At 40.8% G+C, this 20,970-nt stretch overlaps 1 gene segment (V, D, J or C); it reads left to right on the top strand.

The window, feature by feature from the left end:
- Nucleotides 1-3,987: 3,987 nt before the first annotated feature.
- On the top strand, nt 3,988-17,561 carry LOC115508094. The segment is given in 2 exon segments: nt 3,988-4,034; nt 17,266-17,561. Coding segments are annotated over 2 exon segments (342 nt in total).
- Nucleotides 17,562-20,970: the final 3,409 nt, after the last annotated feature.

The following is a 20,970-nucleotide window of genomic DNA, read 5'->3' as shown; positions in this document are numbered from 1 at the left end:
CAACCATGGACATTAAGAAGTCAGGACGGTGTATGGCCCTGTCCGGCTGGTGCTTTAGGAGGGTGGGGGCGTCTGCAAGGGCTCCCTGCCTCTTTGGTAATGGAATGACAGAAATTGACATACTGAACAAGAGTGCAGCCTTGGGTGCAGGTACAGAATGTAAGTTAGCTTCAAGAACTTGGAGAAATATTGAGCCCAAGTTCATTGGCTTCCCCAAGCATACACACAAAGAGAAAGTATAAGTCAGGGTGCAATGAATTGTCAAGAAAGTTGAGCAGATGTTCATTCCAGTAATGCATCTTCATCACCAGGAATTGAGGCATGAATGGAAGCTTGGTTAGGGACAAAGTTGGGGAGGGGGGAATTTATGACAAAAGACTTTATGGCTCCTACATTGTACAAATCAGTAGCTTTGATTGCCATCTGAATCAAATTCTGTTCTTTCTTTACTCACAAGATTGGGGTGTTACATGGTGAGGAGGTAAAGCAAGAACATCCTGTGGTAACAGAGTCTATCACAGGGTCAGGTCCTCCCTCTGCAGCAAGACAAGGCATCTGGCTACTTATGGGAGGTGCCAGTCCCTTTCCCAGGCTCCTTGAGCACAAGTTAAGCACTAGACACAATCCATACTTGTGTGCATATGTAGCCAGACACTAGTGGGCACATCTTTAAGACTCATCCTTTGAGGAGCACTTTGAATGGAGATGGGTCTCCATTAGGGAAAGGGGGAAGCTTGAGGTGTGGTCTGATGGCAGGGAAATGACAACACCTTTATCATCCCTCCTGCATTTTGGATATTAACTCCTTTTTAATATTTTTTTATTGTAATGACTACCCTCCCATAGATTGCCTTCTAGCTCTACAAATATTTACTTGCCCCTTTTCTAGTATGATGTAGTCCCCCTTGTATGCTTTGTTCTCTGTGATTTTGCTTTTATATCGAATCAATCATTCTCAAGTGAATGTCATGACATTTATCTTTTGTGTTTTCTTTGAAGGCATTTAGGTTCAAGTGTTCTTCTTAATCCTTCATCCATTTTGAGATTTTTTTGTGTCGACGTATATGTATGAAGCAAGATTATAGCCAAATGTTATTTTGCATGTATATATCAATACTATTTTTTTTAATTTTTACTTTGTTTTTGAGGGAGAGAGACAGATCATGAGTAGGGAGGCACAGAGATAGAGGCAGAAACAGAATCCAGGCCCTGAGCCGTCAGCAGGAGCCTGATGTGAGGCTCGAACCCACAAACCATGAGATCATGACCTGAGTGGAAGTTGGATGCTTAACTTCCCGAGCCACAGAGGTGCCCCTAGTCAACACTATGTTTAAGAGACACTATCATTTCCCCACTGCACATTGTTGGAAATCTCGTGGAGGATTTGCTGACTGTATCTGCACAATTCTACTTCTGGGCTCCATAATGTGTTCCACTGGTCTAAATGTCTCATTTGATGCCAGCAGCACACCGTTGTAGTGAATGTACCTCTGCAATATATTTAGAAAGAGATAAGTGTGATGTCTCCAGGTTCTCTTGACATCATGATTGTTTTGTTGCTTCCATGTGTTGTGTGTCTTCATATGAATTACTATATTTTTCATATTCCTTAAAAAAAACTCATTGGCATTGTTATTGACATAAAAAGATAAACATAAAAATAACATAAAATGATAACGCAGACAGAAAATAGAGACTATCACAAATACAGAAAACAAATCAATTATATAAAAATTTGTATTTGGAAAAGTAAGTAAAATTTGAAACAAATAGGTAGCCTGGGAAAATAGGGAAGACTCAAACAAATGCAATAAGAATTGAAAGAGGAGACATAACTGAAGATATTAAAAATATCATTAAAGAAAAACTTAGATATTTATAGGCCAACAATTAGATCACCAAGAGCAAATTACACATTTTATGCCATAATGTAGTCCACCAAAACTGTTTCATGAACAATACAAAATGAACAAAAGAAAAATTAATAAGATTTCTCTATCTAAAACCTCACCCTCTAAATAATCTGCATAGGAGTCCATGGCTTTATTAAAACTTCTACTAAGTATTTAAAGAAGAATTAATGCCAATATTTCTCAAACTATTACAAAACACTGATAAAAAACAGCACTCCCAAATGCATTTTGTGAGGACAGCATTGCTCTCACACCAAAGCCAAAGAAAGACACCAGAAGAAGGGAAACTACAGGTCACTATCTCAAATGAACATACATGCAAAATTCCTTCACAAAATCTGAGCATACTGAATTCAACAGAACATTGAGAGGATCATACAACATAATCCAGTGTGATTCACTCCAGGGATGCAAGGATCCTTCAACATACAGAACTGCATAAATGTGATGTCCTCCATTAACAGAGGGAACAATTCAATCAAAGCTATCCTAAAAAAAAAAAAAGCTATCCTTTTTTGATTCAAAACAACATTAGACAAAATTCAACACATGTTCATCATTTAAAAATAAACCAATTAAAAAGGAATTGAAGGAGGGGCGCCTGGGTGGCGCAGTCGGTTGAGCGTCCGACTTCAGCCAGGTCACGATCTCGCGGTCCGTGAGTTCGAGCCCCGCGTCGGGCTCTGGGCTGATGGCTCGGAGCCTGGAGCCTGTTTCCGATTCTGTGTCTCCCTCTCTCTCTGCCCCTCCCCCGTTCATGCTCTGTCTCTCTCTGTCCCAAAAATAAATAAAAACGTTGGAAAAAAAAAAAAAAAAGGAATTGAAGGAAATTACCTCCACATGATCATGGCCACTATGAAAAGCCCACACCGGACAGCATATTGACCGGTAAAATACTGAAGGCTTTCCTGTCAAATCAGGATCCAGGCAATGATGGTCACCCCTAACATAAGTATTCCACATGATAATGGGAAGAATACATATGCCACCTCAAACTATGTCATCTTGTTACATTGCTTATTTGGATGAAAGTCACTTGAGAAATAGTCCAAGGACACTCAGATTCTCCAGTGTCCCTTGACAGGAGGATATAAAGCTCCCTTACGTGTACCAGGAGGGAAGAACCACCGTTAGCACCAGTATAAGGACACAGGGACAAGAAGGCTGTGCAAACAAACCTAGTTACTTAGTGACTAACATAATGCCCCAAACTTAACTCTTGCCAAACCCAATGTTTTGTTGTCTGAAAGTCACAAGTGCCACCTGCTTTGTCCTACCTCTCGATGTCATATCATTAGGAAGGCCATGCACTTACAAAATGAAATTTATTCTCTCCTGTAGATATGACTTATGTCAATTGAATCCTTACACCAGGTAAATCCCAGAATAAAAGAAGGGAAAAGCTTTCTTCTCCTACAACTGGAAGATGTAACCAGAAAAAAATAGGGAATAAAAATAATAAAAGACATTTAAATCAGTAGGAAGGAAGAAAAATTACCTGTTTGCAGATGACATGATCTTAAACATAAAAAAACCCTAGAGATACCACAAAAATTATTAGAACTACATTTAACAATGAGGGAAATTGCAGGATACAAAATGAACACCAACAACAAAAAAGCACCTGTGATTGTACGCACCCGCATGTAAATATATACAAAACAAACCACAAACTTATACAAGTGAAAATGATACAGAATAAGGTATTTTGGAGTAAACTTCAAAAATATGTAAAAAACTTGTAGAGTGAAAATTACGTTTGTTGATGAAAGACCTGGAAAAATGCACACACGCTTGCAAATATAACTGTGCTCACCGATTAGAATTATTCATACTGTCACAGCACCATCCACACAAACTAATGTAGAAGTGAATCCCTAACCCTGTCGTTCACTTTTAAAGAATCAAATCTAAGTCTGGAGCTTGATATATATGTCAGAGGACATGCAAATAGGGCCCTCTTTGTGCTGATAAAACCAGCCCATCCCAGACCCTGCTGCTGGGAGAGGAGCCCCAGACCCGGAGGTAACTGGTGTTCCCATTCTGTCATCAGGACAGAACACAGAAACCTCACCATGGAGTTTGGGCTGGGCTGGGTGTTCCCGGTTCCTCTTTTAAAAGGTAATTCATGGTGAATGGGAGACACTGAGTATGTGAGTGGATATGAGTGAAAACCAGTGGATGTGTGACAGTTTCCTGACCAAGATGTCTTGTGTCTGCAGGTGTCCACTGTGACGTGTTGGTGGTGGAGTCTGGGGGAGACCTGGTGAAACCTGGGGGGTCCCCCAGACTCACCTGCGTAGCCTCTGGATTCACCTTCAGTGGCTACGACATGAACTGGGTCCGCCAGGCTCCAGGAAAGGGGCTTCAGTGGGTCACATATATTAGTAATAGTGGAGGTAGCACAAGCTACGCAGACTCCGTGAAGGGCCTATTCACCATCTCCAGAGACAACGCCAAGAACATGCTGTATCTGCAGATGAACAATCTGAGGGCCGAGGACACGGCCACGTATTACTATGCAAGAGACATGGTGAGGGGACCTTACTGGGAGCCCAGACAAAACCCTCTCTGCAGGAGGGGATCAGTACCACCAGGGGGTGCACACTATACACAATTCTGGTTTGTGTTCCCAGGAGCAGGTACACATGGAGGTTACAGGAAGGTTTTCTGTCAGGGTCTGGCTCTCCCTCTCCACACAGCAGTTTCCCCAGGGATCCTCCCTGGATATATGATTCTCTGTTTAACTATTAATTATCTGAATTAGCAACTGTGTTGTCACAGGGACACTAGACTAACATCCACAAAGACACAGTTGTTTGCATCTGCTCTACTCCAGTCCCTCAATATGAGTGAATTACAGATTTCCAGAGGCACAACAGCTGAACCATTACAGGATTCCCAGATGCACTCCCTGTGCAGCCAGGACCACAGGATCCCATAGCTCCTCATTATCCTCACCCAGCCCTTGTCACAAACAACGTGACACATCTTTCATAGCACTTTGCTACTCAGGAGTTTAAATGAGCTACAGCCTTATTTAATTCCTCTAAATGAGAGACAAACCATCTCCACGTATTAGTCAAGATTCTCCTGAGGAACAGAACCCAAAGCACATTGGTTTCCATGACTAAATATGTTGAGAAGTCCCATGGTCTACTGTCACAAGCTGAAGACCCAGGAAAACCAGTGATGTAATTCTTGTCTGATTCTGAACTACTGTCTAGTCTCAGAACGTGGAGAACTGATGATGTAACTCTCAGAAAAAGGGCCAGAGGAGACCAATGTTCCAATTCAAGCAAGCACATGGGAAATAAAAATAAGGGAATTCCTCCTCCCTCTGCATCAGATTCTACTCAGAACTATAATGAAATGGGTGGTGCCCGGGCAGACAGAAACCATGGATGGAAATCCCATTCTCTTCTGGAACGCATCACAGACATCCACAGAAACAGTGGTGAATCTGGGCACCCATGGCACAGTCAAGATAACCCATAAAGTTAATCATGACAAGCCAACCTTCTGTAAACATGGAGCTCAATGACTGAATATTTAAAAGTGGATGCCATCATTGGGCAGGAGCCTGTTGGGAATAACAGTGCTCCTGTGGAGAAGGAGCCCCGAGGCCCATAGGGAGTGCTGCGGCTTGAGGATCCCCTGGATCACATTGGGTGAGACAGTTACTTTCTTGGGGTGCATTTGGGAGACAGGTCATTGCCCCTCGTGGGGCAGGAGAGCTGACAGGCACCATTGCACTGCCCTGGTCATTAGCATAGGAGCCTCTGCTGAGAGCAGCTAACTGAACACTGTCTTCTTGTTCTTCCTCACCATGAACTCCAAGCCTCTAGTGTTCATGCAACTGCCCTTCTGAAATAACCAGCTCCAGGCACAGCGCAGTGCGACCCTCTCCCAGAGGATCAGTGGTGTCCGTGTCACATTAAGTTCATACGATTTGTTGTATTAAAACCCAGCTGGAGGTCCTGAGATAAAACATAAAAGCCCTGAGTTGCCAGGTGGGCCAATGGCTTGGACACAGATAGGGTGAAGGCAGGGTTCTGAAGGAAGCCTGGGACTCATGAGTACAGATTGTCCTCTCTGTGTGAGGGCTTCTTGAACAGGGGAGGCAGGGAACTCCAATTCCAGGGACTAGATGGGGAGCTGACGCCAATATTTCCTCCCACCAATCGCATGGCCAGAATTTAGTGAGCAGCACAGCACCCACCCACCCCACCCCCCAGTAGAAACAGAGCCACTGACACCAAGGTATACCCACTTTGCCTTCCTCAGGTGCTTCCTTACTAGGGAAAGAGTGCCTGAAACCCAGACCACAATTGCACCCCTCCCTCCAAAGACCACCATATACCCCTACAGGCACCAAGTCTACTGCCCATATAGTGAGGCATAGCTTCATCTATAGGAGAGATAGGAATTAGCCTCTTTTAATAAGGAGACCAAATTCACCTACTTAAAACTCACAACGCTATGGACAAAGTTGAAAAACTCTTCACTGGAGGCAAGGAAAACTCTGCAGAGTACTGACCTGGGGACAGAGCATCCAATCCATGACAGCACAGTGCACACAGCACATGAAAGAAATGCTTCCAGAATGTCAGATCCTCCACAGTATGTAAACATTTCTCAATAAAGACACTGCTCTAGAAGCAGAAAACATGACAGGATTTTCCTAAAACACTTAAGAAAGTGGAGACATAGACATACACCATGATGAAGGAATTCATTCCATAAGAAAAATGATAAAAGGACATTGCCAGGGATATAATTAAAACACATATAAATAATATGCCTCAAATAGAATTTAAAACTGATCATAAGGAAACAGAACTTTTAAAAACTATCATAAGGATACTAGATGTGCTTGAGGAAAGCCTAGAAGACATGAGGATACCCTGACTGCAGATGGAAAAGACCTAAAACACAGTCAGGCAGAAATTTTTAAAATGTTGTAATCGAGATGTGAAACTGATTGGATATAATGAACTCAAGGCAGAAAGAAGCAAATGAATGAGTAAGTGACATGAAAGATAACATTATGTGAGAAATTAAGCAGGAAAGAAGAGGAAAAATAAATATTGTATCACAATTGTATACTTAGGGAATTCAGAAACTCCATAAAGTGTAATAAAAATCTTTTCAAAGGAGTCCCAGAAGAAGAGAGGGAGAAAAAAGGGGAGAAGTTTTATCTGAGTGCATAATTGTGGAAAATTTCCACTAAATGGTGAAGGAAACAGACGTCCATATCTATGAGTTACAGAAAACTCCCATTAAAATTAAAAAAAAAGCAGGCCAACTCTGAGATATAACATAGTAAATTTTCCAAAATACACAGATAAAAAAAAAACTATAAGAATGAAGAACGAAGAGTTTGCTAACGAATATGGGAAGATAAAAAGATCATGGCAGAAGTGTCCACAGAAACCTGCAGACAAGAATGGAGTGGCATGATATCCTCAAATGCTCAATTGAAAATTAGGCAGTCAATGGGGGAGGAGACAAGATGGCGGAACAACATGGAAGATTTAGGTGTGTCTCGCATCCCTGAAATACAGCTAGACCAACACTAAACCATCCTACACACCTAGAAAACTGATTGAGGATTAACACAACAATCTGCACAACCTGAACCACAGAATTCAACAAGTACATGGTGCAGAGAGGTGACCTTGGGGAGCGAGAAGCTGCGGGAAGGGAGGTGCTTTTGAGGGTGGAGACAGGACGGAGACTGGGGGAGAATACAGGAAAAGCACCCCTCCCCAAAAGCAGCTGGAGAGAAAGTGGAAAATTGGAAACAGTGTCAGAACTAAACTAAAAAGGGAGAAAGGAGAAAGGAGAGTGTGTAAATTCCATTAAGACTATGAACAAGGGAGCACAAAGGCTGCAACTCTGTAGCTTGATACCTGGAGGTGCTCTGGTGGGAAGGCAGAATCCCAGGAACAGAGTAGGGTCCGAGATGTTCTCAGTCCACATGGGGAGAGGCGGTTACACTGCCAGAAGGACATTTGGTGGAGACTGTTGAAGCCACATGGTCCCAGAAGACCCCAGAAAACAGCATTTACTGGTGCTGGAACAAGGTCGTTTAGGGTGAAGCCTGGTGTCAGATGTGTGTTGTGATTTTCTGTAATCCCTGGAATGCTGCTGCTACACTCTCTCGTGAGTTTTTTCTGGGGTGGGCTGGCACCTGGCCACAGTCTCAGGGCAGCGGCAAAACAGGGTCCAGCAAGTGTTCCTGGGTGCAGCCGACATTTGGCTATTGCTCATTTGGCCATTGCTCGGTGAGACCCACCCACAGAGGGGCAGAACAGGTCAAAGCCGCAGTCCTTTGGACATAAGGGGCCAGGGAAAAAAGCCACATCTGAGACAAAACTTGGGAGAGAGGTGTGGCCTGGGGCCTGGTCACAGAGAGTGAAGGAGTGGGGAGTGGATGAGAGATGAAGACTGAGGACAGGTGCGTGATTGCTGATCCAGGAAAACAGACTGGGTAGCTGGGTGGCGCCATTTTCACCTCTCCCGTGCATGCGCATATGCACCTATAAGCACCACAACAATCCACCCCAGGAGGCTAGAAGCCTCCTAGTGGTGAGCAGAGCCATTACACTGAGCCCCGCCCAACTGGGCCAACTTGGGTCTTCAGGAACACAAGTCTCATTGCCAGATTAGTTTATGGACTATAAAGAGCTACATAGACTGACATCTAGTGGATAACAAAGTAATTTGAGTCCTACTTCAATCTGTTAGCAGGTTCATCTACTCAATTTTCTTCCTCTTTTTCTCTTTTACACTTCTTTTCTTTTTCTTGAATGCAGAAAGAGAAAAAAATCATTTTTATTATCAATTTTTATTAAACATATTTTTCTTTAATTTTTATTACTATATTTTTTGCATTTGTGTCATTTTTTTCAAATTCTATTTTACTTCCAGCATTTTATTTTAGTCTACTTCAGTGTATTCCCCTTTTCAAATTTCCAAACAGTTTCTTTTTTATTTTTTCTTTTTCTTTTTTCTCTTCTTCGTTTCTGTTGTTTTTCATGAATGCAGAAAGAGAAAAACTTCATTTTACGTTCAATTTATATTAAAAATATTTTTATTTAATTTTTTTACTATATTGTTTGCTTTAACGTAAATTTCTTCAAATGCTATTTTACTTCCATCATTTTCTTTTAGTCTACTACAGTGTATTCACTATTTGAATTTTCAAACGGTTTCCTTTTTTTTCCTTTTATCTTTTTTCTGTTTTTCATTCCCTTTCTTTTTTCTTGAATACAGAAAAAGAAAAAATCACATTTATTTTTAATTTTTATTAAAATATTTTTCTTTACTCTTTTATACTATATTATTTAATTTTGTGTATATTTTTTCAAACTATATTTTACTCCCATCATTTCAATTTAGTCTACTTCAGTGTATTCATTTTTTCAAATTATCAGATTATTTCCTTTTTTTCTCCCCCCCTTTCTTTTCTCTAATCTGTCAAACCACTTTCAACACCCAGACCAAACACACCTAGGATCTAGCATCATCCATTTGATTTGTGTGTGTGTGTGTTTGTGTTTAAATTTTAATTTTTTTTGTAATTTTATCTTTTTATTTCAATTTTGTGAACTCATTAATTCCTTTTCTCCCTTCAAAATGACAAAACGAAGGAATTCACCGCAAAAGAAAGACCACGAAGAAACGACAGCCAGGGATTTAACCAACACAGGTACAAGTAAGATGTCTGAACCAGAATTTAGAATCACAATAAGAAGAATACTAGCTGCAGTCAAAAATAGATTAGAATCCCTTTTTGCATAGATACAAGAAGTAAAAAAAATAGCCAGAATGAAATTAAAAATGCTACAACTGAACTGCAATCACGGATGGATGCAGCTGTGGCACGGATGGATGAGGCAGAACAGAGAATCATTGATACACAGCACAAACTTATGGAGAATAATGAAGCAGAAAAAAAGAGTGAGATTAAGCAAAAGAGCACGATTTAAGAATTCGAGAAATCAGTGACTCATTAAAAAGGAACAACATGAGAATCATAGAGGTCCCAGAAGTGTAAAAGAAAAATAGGGGTAGAAGGGTTATGTGAGCAAATCATAGCGTAAAACTTTCCTAACCGGAGCAAAGACACAGACATCTAAATCCAGGAAGCACAGGGGGCCCCCATTAGTTTGAACAAAAACCAACAATCAATAAGGCATATCACAGTCACATTGACAAAGTACCCCGGAAAGGAGAGAATCACAAAACCAACAGGGAAACAAAGTCCCTAAATTACAAGGGAAGACTGATCAAGTTTGCAGCAGACCTATCCACAGAAACTTGGCAGGCCAGAAAGGAGTGGCGGGATATATTCAGTGTGCTAAATCAGAAAAACATGCAGCCAAGAATTCTGTATCCAGCAAGGCTGTCATTCAAAATAGAAGGAGACATAAAAAGATTTCCATACAAACAAAAATTAAATGAGTTTGTGACCACTAAACTAGCCCTGAAAGAAATTTTAAGGGTGACTCTCTGAGGCGAGAAAAGATGAAAATATATCTATATAAATAAATACATACCAAAAGCAACCAAGATTAGAAAGATCAAAGAATACCACCAGAAACTCCAACTCTACAAGCATCATAATGACAATAAATTCATATCTTTCAGTACTCACTCTAAACATCAATGGACTCAATGCCCCAATCAAAAGACACAGGGTAACAGAATGGAGAAGTAAACAAGATCCACCTATATGCTTTTCACAAGAAACTCACTTTAGGCCTAAAGACACCTCCAGATTGAAAATAAGGGGATGGAGAACCATCTATCATGCTAATGGTAAAAAAATGAAAGCTGGAGTAGCCATACTTATATCAGACAATCTAGACTTTAAAATAAAGACTGTATCAAGAGATGCAGAAGGGCATTATATCATTCATAGTCAAAGGGTCTATTCACCAAGAAGTCCTAACAATTGTAAATATTTATGTGCCAAATGTGAGAGCACCCAAATATATAAATCAATTAATCACAAATATAAAGAAACTCATTGCTAAGAATGCCATTACAGTAGGAGACTTCAACACCCCTCTCACAGCAATGGACAGATCATCTAATGAAAAAATCAACAAGAAAACAATGGCTTTGAATGACACAGTGGACCAGATAGACTTAACAGATATATTCAGAACATTTCATCCTAAAGCAACAGAATATGCATTCTTCTCCAGTGCACATGGAACATTCTCCAGAGAAGACCATATAGTGGGACACAAATCATCCCTAAGTAAGTCAAAAAGATCGACATCATATCATGTATATTTTTAGACCACAATGCTATGAAACTCAAAATTAACCACAAGAAAAATTTTGGAAAGGTAACAAATAATTATAGACTGAAGAACATCCTACTAAAGAATGAATGGACTAACCAAGCAGTTAAAGAGGAAATTAAAAAGTATACGGAAGTCAATGAAAATGATAACACCACAACGCAAACCTCTAGGATGCAGCAAAGGCGGTCATAAGAGGAAAGTATATAGCAATGCAACCCTTCCTTAAGAAGGAAGAAAGTTCTCAGACACACAACCTAACCTTACGCCTTAAGGAGCTGGAAAAAGAACAGCAAATAAAACCCAAAACCAGAAGAAGACAGGAAATAATAAAAATTAGAGCAGAAATTAATGCTATTGAAACAAAACAAAACAAAAAAAACACACAGTAGAACAGATCAATGAAACTAAAAGCTGGTTCTTTGAAAGAATGAACAAAACTGATAAACCACTATCCCGTTTGATCAAAAAGAGAAAGGAAAGGACTGCGATAAATAAAATCAAGAATGACAAAGGGGACATCACAACCAACACAACAGAAATAAAAACAAGAAAAAGAGAATATTATGAGCAATTATATACCAATACAATTGGCATTCTGGAAGAAATGGACAAATTCCTAGAAACATATACACTACCAAAACTGAAACAGGAAGAAATAGAAAATTTGAACAGACCCATAACCAGTAAGGAAATCGAATTAGTAATCAAAAATCGTCCAAAAGACAACAGTCTAGGACCAGATGGCTTTCCATGGGAATTCTACCAAACATTTAAGGAAGAGTTAACACCTATTTTCTTGAAACTGTTCCAAAAAATAGAAATGGAAAGTAAACTTCCAAACTCTTTCTTTTTTTTTTTCAACGTTTATTTATTTTTTTGGGGGACAGAGAGAGACAGAGCATGAACGGGGGAGGGGCAGAGAGAGAGGGAGACACAGAATCAGAAACAGCCTCCAGGCTCTGAGCCATCAGCCCAGAGCCTGACGCGGGGCTCGAACTCACGGACCGCGAGATCGTGACCTGGCTGAAGTCGGACGCTTAACCGACTGCACCACCGAGGCGCCCCAACCAAACTCTTTCTATGAATCCAGCATTACCTTGATTCCAAAAGCAGACAGAGAGCACACTAAAAAGGAGAACTACAGACCAATTTCACGATGAACATGTATACAAAAAATCCTCAACAAGATATTATCCAACCAGAAAAAATAATACATTAAAAAAATTATTCACCACGACCTAGTGGGATTTATACCTGGGATGCAGGGCTGGCTCAATATCTGCAAAACAACTAATATAATTCATCACATTGATAAAAGAAGGGACAGGAACCATATGATCCTGTCAATAGATGCAGAAAATTCACTTGACAAAATACAACATCCTTTCTTGATAAAAAACATCAAGAAAGTAGGGATACCTCGAACATACCTCAAGATCATAAAAGCTATATATGAACGACCCAATGCTAATATCATACTCAATGGGAAAAACTGAGAGCTTTCCCCCTAAGGTCAGGAAGAAGACAGGGATGTCCACGCTCGCCATTGTTATTCAAAATAGTATTGAAAGTCTTAGCCTCTGCAATCAGACAACCCAAAGATAAAAGGCATCCAAATCTGCCAGGAAGGGGTCAAACTTTCACTCTTCACAGATGACATGTTACTCTTTATGGAAAGCCCAAAAGACTCCACCAGAAAACTGCTAGAATTGATTCATGAATTCAGCTAAGTGGCAGGATATAAAATCAACACAGAGAAATCGGTTGCATTCCTATACACCAACAATGAAGTGACAGAAAGAGAAATCAAGGAATCAATCCCATTTATAGTAGCACCAAAAACCATAAAACACTAGGAATAAATCTAGCCAAGAGATGAAAACTCTATACACTGAAAACTACAGAAAGCTTATGAAAGAAATTGAAGAAGACAAAATATGGAAAAGATTCCATGCTCCTGGATAGGAAGAACAAATATTGTTAAAATGCCGATAGTACCCAAAGCAATCAACATATTCAATGCAATCCCAATCAAAGTGACACCAGCATTCCTCACAGAGCTAGACATATAATCCTAAAATTTGTATGGAACAGAGAAGACCCCGAATAGCCAAAGCGATCTTGAAAACAAAACCAAAGCAGGAGGCATCACAATCCCAGACTTCAAGTTATACTAAAAGTTATAATCATCAAGACAGTATGGTACTGGCACAATAACAGACACTCAGGGGCGTCTGAGTGGATCAGTCAGTTATGTGTCCAACTTTGACTCAGGTCACGATCTGGCAGTTCGTGAGTTAGAATCCCACATCAGGCTGTGTGCTGACATCTCAGAGCCTGGATCCTGCTTGGAATTCTGTGTCTCCCTCTCTCTCAGAACCTCCCCCACTCATGCTCTGTCTCTGTCTCTGAAAATAATAAATAAATGTCAAAAAAATTAAAAACAAAAACAAGAACAGACACTCATATCAATGGAACAGAGTACAAAACCCAGAAATGGACCCACAAATGTATGGCTAACGAAACTTTGACAAAGCAGGAAAGACTATCCAAAGGAATAAAGACAGTGTCTTCAGCAAGTGGTGCTGGGAAAACTGGACAGCGACATGCAGAAGATGAACCTGGACCACTTTCTTACACCATTCACAAAAATAAACAAAATGGGTGAAAGACCTCAATGTAAGTCAGGAAGCCATCAAATCCTCGAGGAGAAAGCAGGCAAAAACATCTTTGATCTTGGCCGCACCAGCTTCCTACTCAACAAGTTCCTGGAGGCAAGGGAAACAAAAGCAAAAATGAACTACTGGGACCTCATCAAGATAAAAATCTTCTGCATAGTGAAGGCAACAATCAGCAAAACTAAAAGGTAACTGACAGAATGTGAGAAGATATTTGCAAATGACATCTCAGATAAAGGGTTAGTAACCAAAATCTATGAATTTATCAAATTCAACACCCAAAATACAAATAATCCAGTGAAGAAACGGGCAAAACACATGAATAGATACTTGTCCAAAAAAGACATCCAGATTGCCAACCGACACAGGAAAAAATGCTCTACATCACTCATCATCACAGAAATGCAAACAAAACCCTAATGAGATATCACCTGACACCTGTCAGATGGCTAACATTAACAAATCAGGCAACAACAGATGCTGGCAAGGATGCAGAGAAAGGATCTCTTTTGCATTCTTGGGGACAATGCAAGCTGGTGCAGCCACTCTCAAAACTGTATGGAGATTCCTCAAAAAACTAAAAATAGAACTACCCTACGACGTAGAAATGGCACTACTAGGCATTTATCCACGGGACACATGTGTTCTGTTTCAAAGGGACACATGCACGCCCATGTTTATAGCATCACTATCAACCATAGTGAAAGTATGGAAAGAGCCAAATGTCCACCGATGGATGAATGGATAAAGAAGATGTGGTATATATACACAATGGCAATCAAAAAGAGTGAAATATTGCCATTTGCAACTACGAGGATGGAACTGGAGGGTATGATGCTAAGTGAAATTAGAGAAAGACAAACTCATATGACTTCACTCATATGAGGACTTTAACAGACAAAACAGATGAACATAAGGGAAGGGAAACAAAAATAATATAAAAACATGGAGGGGACAGAGCATAAGAGACACATAAATATGGAGAACAAACAGAAGGTTACTGGAGGGGTTGTGGGAGGTGGAATGAGCTAAACTGAAAAGTGGCACTAAGGAATCTACTCCTGAAATCATTGTTACTCTATACACTAATTTGGATGTAAATTTTAAAAAATAAAAATAAATAAATAAACAAATAAATAAATGAAATATTTTAAAAAAGAAAATAATGGGAATCTTGATGTTGAGGTAAAAATTTCTTAAAGATTATGCCAAAACGCCATTAATAAAGGTAAAACTCCATAACTGAAAAAAAAAAAGACTTCATATTGTCACACCACCATCCACACAAACTAATGTAGAAGTGCCTCCCTGACCCTGTCGTTCACATTTGAAGAATCAAATCTAAGTGTGGACTTTGATATATATGTCAGAGCACATGCAAATAGGGCCCTCTCTGTGCTGATAATACCAGCCCAGCCCGTCCTTGCAGCTGGGAGAGGAGCCCCAGCCCCAGGAGTCCCAGGTGTTCCCATTCTGTGATCAGGACAGACACAGACACCTCACCATGGAGTCTGTGCTTGGCTGGGTGTTCCTGCTTGCTCTTTTAAATTTTTTTTTTCAACGTTTATTTATTTTTGGGACAGAGAGAGACAGAGCATGAACGGGGGAGGAGCAGAGAGAGAGGGAGACACAGAATCGGAAACAGGCTCCAGGCTCTGAGCCATCAGCCCAGAGCCCGACGCGGGGCTCGAACTCACGGACCGCGAGATCGTGACCTGGCTGAAGTCGGATGCTTAACCGACTGCGCCACCAAGGCGCCCCCCTGCTTGCTCTTTTAAAAGGCAATTCAAGTGTGGAGTTTGGTGAGCTCTTTATAGATTTTAGATACTAGCCCTTTGTCCGATATGTCATTTGCAAATATCTTTTCCCATTCCGTTGGTTGCCTTTTAGTTTTGTTGGTTGTTTCCTTTGCTGTGCAGAAGCTTTTTATCTTCATAAGGTCCCAGTAATTCACTTTTGCTTTTAGTTCCCTTGCCTTTGGGGATGTGTCGAGTAAGAGATTTCTATGGCTGAGGTCAGAGAGGTCTTTTCCTGCTTTCTCCTCTAAGGTTCTGATGGTTTCCTGTCTCACATTTAGGTCCTTTATCCATTTTGAGTTTATTTTTGTAAATGGTGTGAGAATAAAGAGCTCACCAAACTCCACACCCGAAAAACAAATAACCCAGTGAAGAAATGGGCAGAAAACATGAATAGACACTTCTCTAAAGAAGACATCCGGATGGCCAACAGGCACATGAAAAGATGTTCAGCGTCGCTCCTTATCAGGGAAATACAAATCAAAACCACACTCAGGTATCACCTCACGCCAGTCAGAGTGGCCAAAATGAACAAATCAGGAGACTATAGATGCTGGAGAGGATGTGGAGAAACGGGAACCCTCTTGCACTGTTGGTGGGAATGCAAATTGGTGCAGCCACTCTGGAAAGCAGTGTGGAGGTTCCTCAGAAAATTAAAAATAGACCTACCCTATGACCCAGCAATAGCACTGCTAGGAATTTATCCAAGGGATACAGGAGTACTGATGCATAGGGGCACTTGTACCTCAATGTTCATAGCAGCACTCTCAACAATAGCCAAATTATGGAAAGAGCCTAAATGTCCATCAACTGATGAATGGATAAAGAAATTGTGGTTTATATACACAATGGAATACTACGTGGCAATGAGAAAAAATGAAATATGGCCTTTTGTAGCAACGTGGATGGAACTGGAGAGTGTGATGCTAAGTGAAATAAGCCATACAGAGAAAGACAGATACCATATGTTTTCACTCTTATGTGGATCCTGAGAAACTTAACAGGAACCCATGGGGGAGGGGAAGGAAAAAAAAAAAAAAGAGGTTAGAGTGGGAGAGAGCCAAAGCATAAGAGACTGTTAAAAACTGAGAACCAACTGAGGGTTGATGGGGGGTGGGAGGGAGGGGAGGGTGGGTGATGGGTATTGAGGAGGGCACCTTTTGGGATGAGCACTGGGTGTTGAATGGAAACCAATTTGTCAATAAATTTCATATATATATAAAAAAAAATAAAGTGATATAACTCATCTTTTTTTGGAAATTATGAATAAGAGAAAGGTGAAAGTCTGTAAGAGATTTGCCATTGTAAAGTTTTTAGTAATTAAAGTTATCTTTATAAAACTTTACTAATATCTTACTGTTATGTAGTTATATTCTAAAACCTTAAGGGAATTAGATCATATAAAATATAAATAATTTCCAATAAAATTTGAACTAGCACTTAAAAAAAAGGCAATTCAAAGTGAACTAGAGACACTGAGTATGTGAGTGGATATGAGTGAGAAACAGTGGATGTGTGACAGTTTCCTGACCAAGATGTCTTGTGTCTGCAGGTGTCCAGTGTGACATGCAGCTGGTGGAGTCTGGGGGAGACCTGGTGAAGCCTGGGGGGTCCCTGAGACTCACCTGTGTAGCCTCTGGATTCACCTTCAGTAGCTATGGAATGATCTGGGTCTGCCAGGCTCTAGGGAAGGGGCTGCAGTGGGTCGCATATATTACTTATGGAGGTAGCACATACTACGCAGACTCTGTGAAGAGCCGATTCACCATCTCCAGACACAACGCCAAGAACACGCTGTATCTGCAGATGAACATGAGGGTCGAGGACATGGCCACATATTACTGTTAGAGGACACAGAGAGGGGACCCCACTGGGAGCCCAGACACAAATCTCCCTGCAGGAGGGGATCAGCACCAACAGGGGCCGCACACTATGCACAATTCTGATTTGTGTTCCCAGGAGCAGGTGCACATGGAGGTTACAGGCAGGTTTCCTTTCAGCATCTTGGGCTTCCTCTCCACACAGCAGTTTCCCCAGGGATCCTCCCTGGATATATGATTCTCTGTTTAACTATTAATTATCTGAATTAGCAACTGTGTTGTCATAGGGAAACTAGTCTAACATGCACAAAGACACAGGTGTTTGCAATGCTTACTCCGGTCCCTCAACATGAGTGAATTACAGATTTCCTGAGGCACAACAGCTGAACCATTACAGGATTCCCAGATGCACTCCCTGTGCAGCCAGGATCACAGGATCCCACAGCTCCTCATTATCCTCACCCAGCTCTTGTCACAGTCAAACAACGCGACACATCTTTCATAGCACTTTGCTACTCAGGAGTTTAAATGAGCTACAGCTTAATTTAATTCTTCTAAACGAGAGACAAACCATCTCCATGTATTAGTCAAGATTCTCCTGAGGAACAGAACCCAAAGCACATTGGTTTCCATGACTAAATATGTTGAGAAGTCCATGATCTACTATCACAAGCTGAAGACCCAGGAAAACCAGTGATGTAATTCTTGTCTGATTCTGAACTACTGTCTAGTCTCAGAACGTGGAGAACTGGTGATGTAACTCTCAGAAAAAGGGCTGGAGGAAACCAATTTCCAGTTCAAGCAAGCACATAGGAAGTAAAAATGAGGGAATTCTTCCTCCCTCTGTATCGGATTCTACTCAGAACTATAATGAAATGGGTGGTGCCCAGGCAGACAGAAACCATGGATGGAAATCCCAATCTCTTCTGGAACACATCACAGACATCCATAGAAACAGCTGTGAATCTAGGCACCCATGGCACAGTCAAGATAACCCATAAAGTTAATCATGACAAGTCAACCGCCTGTAAACATGAAGCTCAAAGTCTGAAGATTTAAAAGTCAATGCCATCATTGGGGTGGAGCCTGGTGGGCGTAGCAGTGTTCCTGTGGGGGAGGGCAGAGGCTCATAAGAGGAACTGTGGTCTGAGTATGCCCTGGGTCGCATGGGGAGAAACAATTCCCTTCTTGGAGTGCATTTGGGAGATGGGGCATTGCCCCTCATAGGACAGGAGAGCTGACAGGCACCATTAAACTTCCCTGATCATTAGCATAGGAACCTCTTCTGAGAGCAGCTAACTGGACGCTGTCTTCTTGTTGTTCTTCACCATGAACTCCAAGCCCCTAGTGTTCATGCAACTGCTCTTCTGGGGTAAAACAGCTCCAGGCACAGCACAGTGAGACCCTCTCCTAGAAGATCAGTGGGGTCCCTGTCACATTGAGTTCATATGATTTGGTGTATTAAAACCCAGCTAGAGCTCCTGAGATAAAACGTAAGAGCCCTGTGCCACCAGATGGGACAATGGCTTGGATGCAGACAGGGTGAAAGAAACTCTGATGGAAGCCTGGGACCCACTGTTTGAGGGCTTCCTGAACAGGGGAGGCTGGGAACTCCAATTCTAGGAGTAGAGAGGGAGCTGATGCCAATATTTCCTCCCACCAGTCAGCATGGACAGATTTCACTCAGCAGCACAGCATCCCTAGTGGAAGCTGAGCCACTAACACCAAGCCCCACCTACTCCTGCCCCCATCAAGTGCTTGCTTACCAGGAAAGAGTGCCTGGCGCCAGACCACCACTGTGCCCCTCCCTACAAAGGCCACCTAATACCCCCCCACACACCAAGTCAGCTAATCATATAGTGAGGCATAGCATCACCTCTAGGGGAGATAAGAATTACCCTCTTTTAACAAACAGACCAAACTCACCTAATTAAAACTCACAACACTGGGGACAAGGTCCAACACTCCCCACTGAAGTCAAGGAGAAACTCTGCAGAGGACTGTCCTGAGGGACAGAGCAGCCAAAACACGACAGCACAGTGCCAGGGACATAAAACAAATTCTTCATGAAGTGTCAGGCCCTGGACAGTATGTGAACACTCCTCAATAAAGATACTACCCTAGAAGCAGAAAAGATAACAGGATTTTCTAAAACATTTAAGAAGGCAGAGACATAGACAACAAAATGATGGAGGAATTAATCCTAAAAGAAAAAATGATAAACGACCATTGTAAGGGATATAATTAAAACACACATAACTAATATGCCTCAAACAGAAATTCTAAAAAACTCTCATAATGAAACAGAGTTTTTAAAAGTATCATAAGGATACTAGCTTTCCTTGAGGAAAGTATACAAGACATGAGGGATACCCTTTCTGCAAATAGAAAAGACCTAAAACCTAGTCAGGATGAAATTTAAAATTCTGTAACCGAGATGTGAAACTGATTGGATATAATGACCTCAAGGCTGAAAGAAGCAGATGAATGAGGAAGGGACATAGAAGATAAAATTATGGGGGGAATGAAGCTGGAAAGAAGAGGAAAATTAAAATATGACATCACAAACGTACACTTAGAGAAATCAGCAACTCCATAAACTGTAATAACATTCTTTTGAAAGGAGTCCCAAAAGAAGAAGAAGAAAAAGGGGGATACGTTTTAGCTGAGTGAATTATAGTGAAAATTTCTACAAGCTGGGGAAGGAAACAGACGTCCACATTTAGGACACAGAGAGAACACCCATTAAAATAAAATAAAATAAATAAAATAAAATAAAATAAAATAAAATAAAATAAAATAAAATAAAATAAAATAAAATAAAAATCAGGCCAACTCTGAGACATATCATAGGAAGAATGGCAAAATATTCAGATAAAGAAAAAAGCTAAAAGCAGCAACACAAAAGAAGTTGCTAACTAACAAGGGAAGATTAAAAAAAAAAACTATGGCAGATGTCTCTACAGAAACCTTCATGCAAGTAGGGAGTGGCATCATATCCTCAACATGCTCAATTGAAAATTATGCAGCCACGAATACTTTCTCCAGTAAGGCAGTCATTCAGATACAAGGAGTGATAGAATTTCCCAGAAAAACAAAAACCAAAGGAGTTCATGGACTCTAAATCAGCCCCGTGAGAAATTAAACGGGACCATTTGAGTGGGAAAGGAAGACTAAAAGTAACAAAGACTAGAAATAAACAGAGAAAATCTCCAGAAACACTGATTTAGGAGGTACCACTATGGCACTAAGTTTATATCTATCAATAATTACTGTGAATGTAAATGGACAAAATGCTCCAAATGACATAGTATATCAGAATGGATAAAAATAAATATAAGAGCCTTATATACACTGCACACAATTGGCTCATTTTCAACCTAAAACAACTGAAGATTGAAAGTGAGGGGAGGGAGAACAATTTATCATGTTAATGG

The sequence above is a fragment of the Lynx canadensis genome, chromosome B3, assembly GCF_007474595.2.
Source record: "Lynx canadensis isolate LIC74 chromosome B3, mLynCan4.pri.v2, whole genome shotgun sequence".
In the NCBI taxonomy this organism is placed as follows: domain Eukaryota; kingdom Metazoa; phylum Chordata; class Mammalia; order Carnivora; family Felidae; genus Lynx; species Lynx canadensis.
Note: the sequence above shows the minus strand (reverse complement) of the source record. Positions and strands in the feature narration are given on the sequence as shown.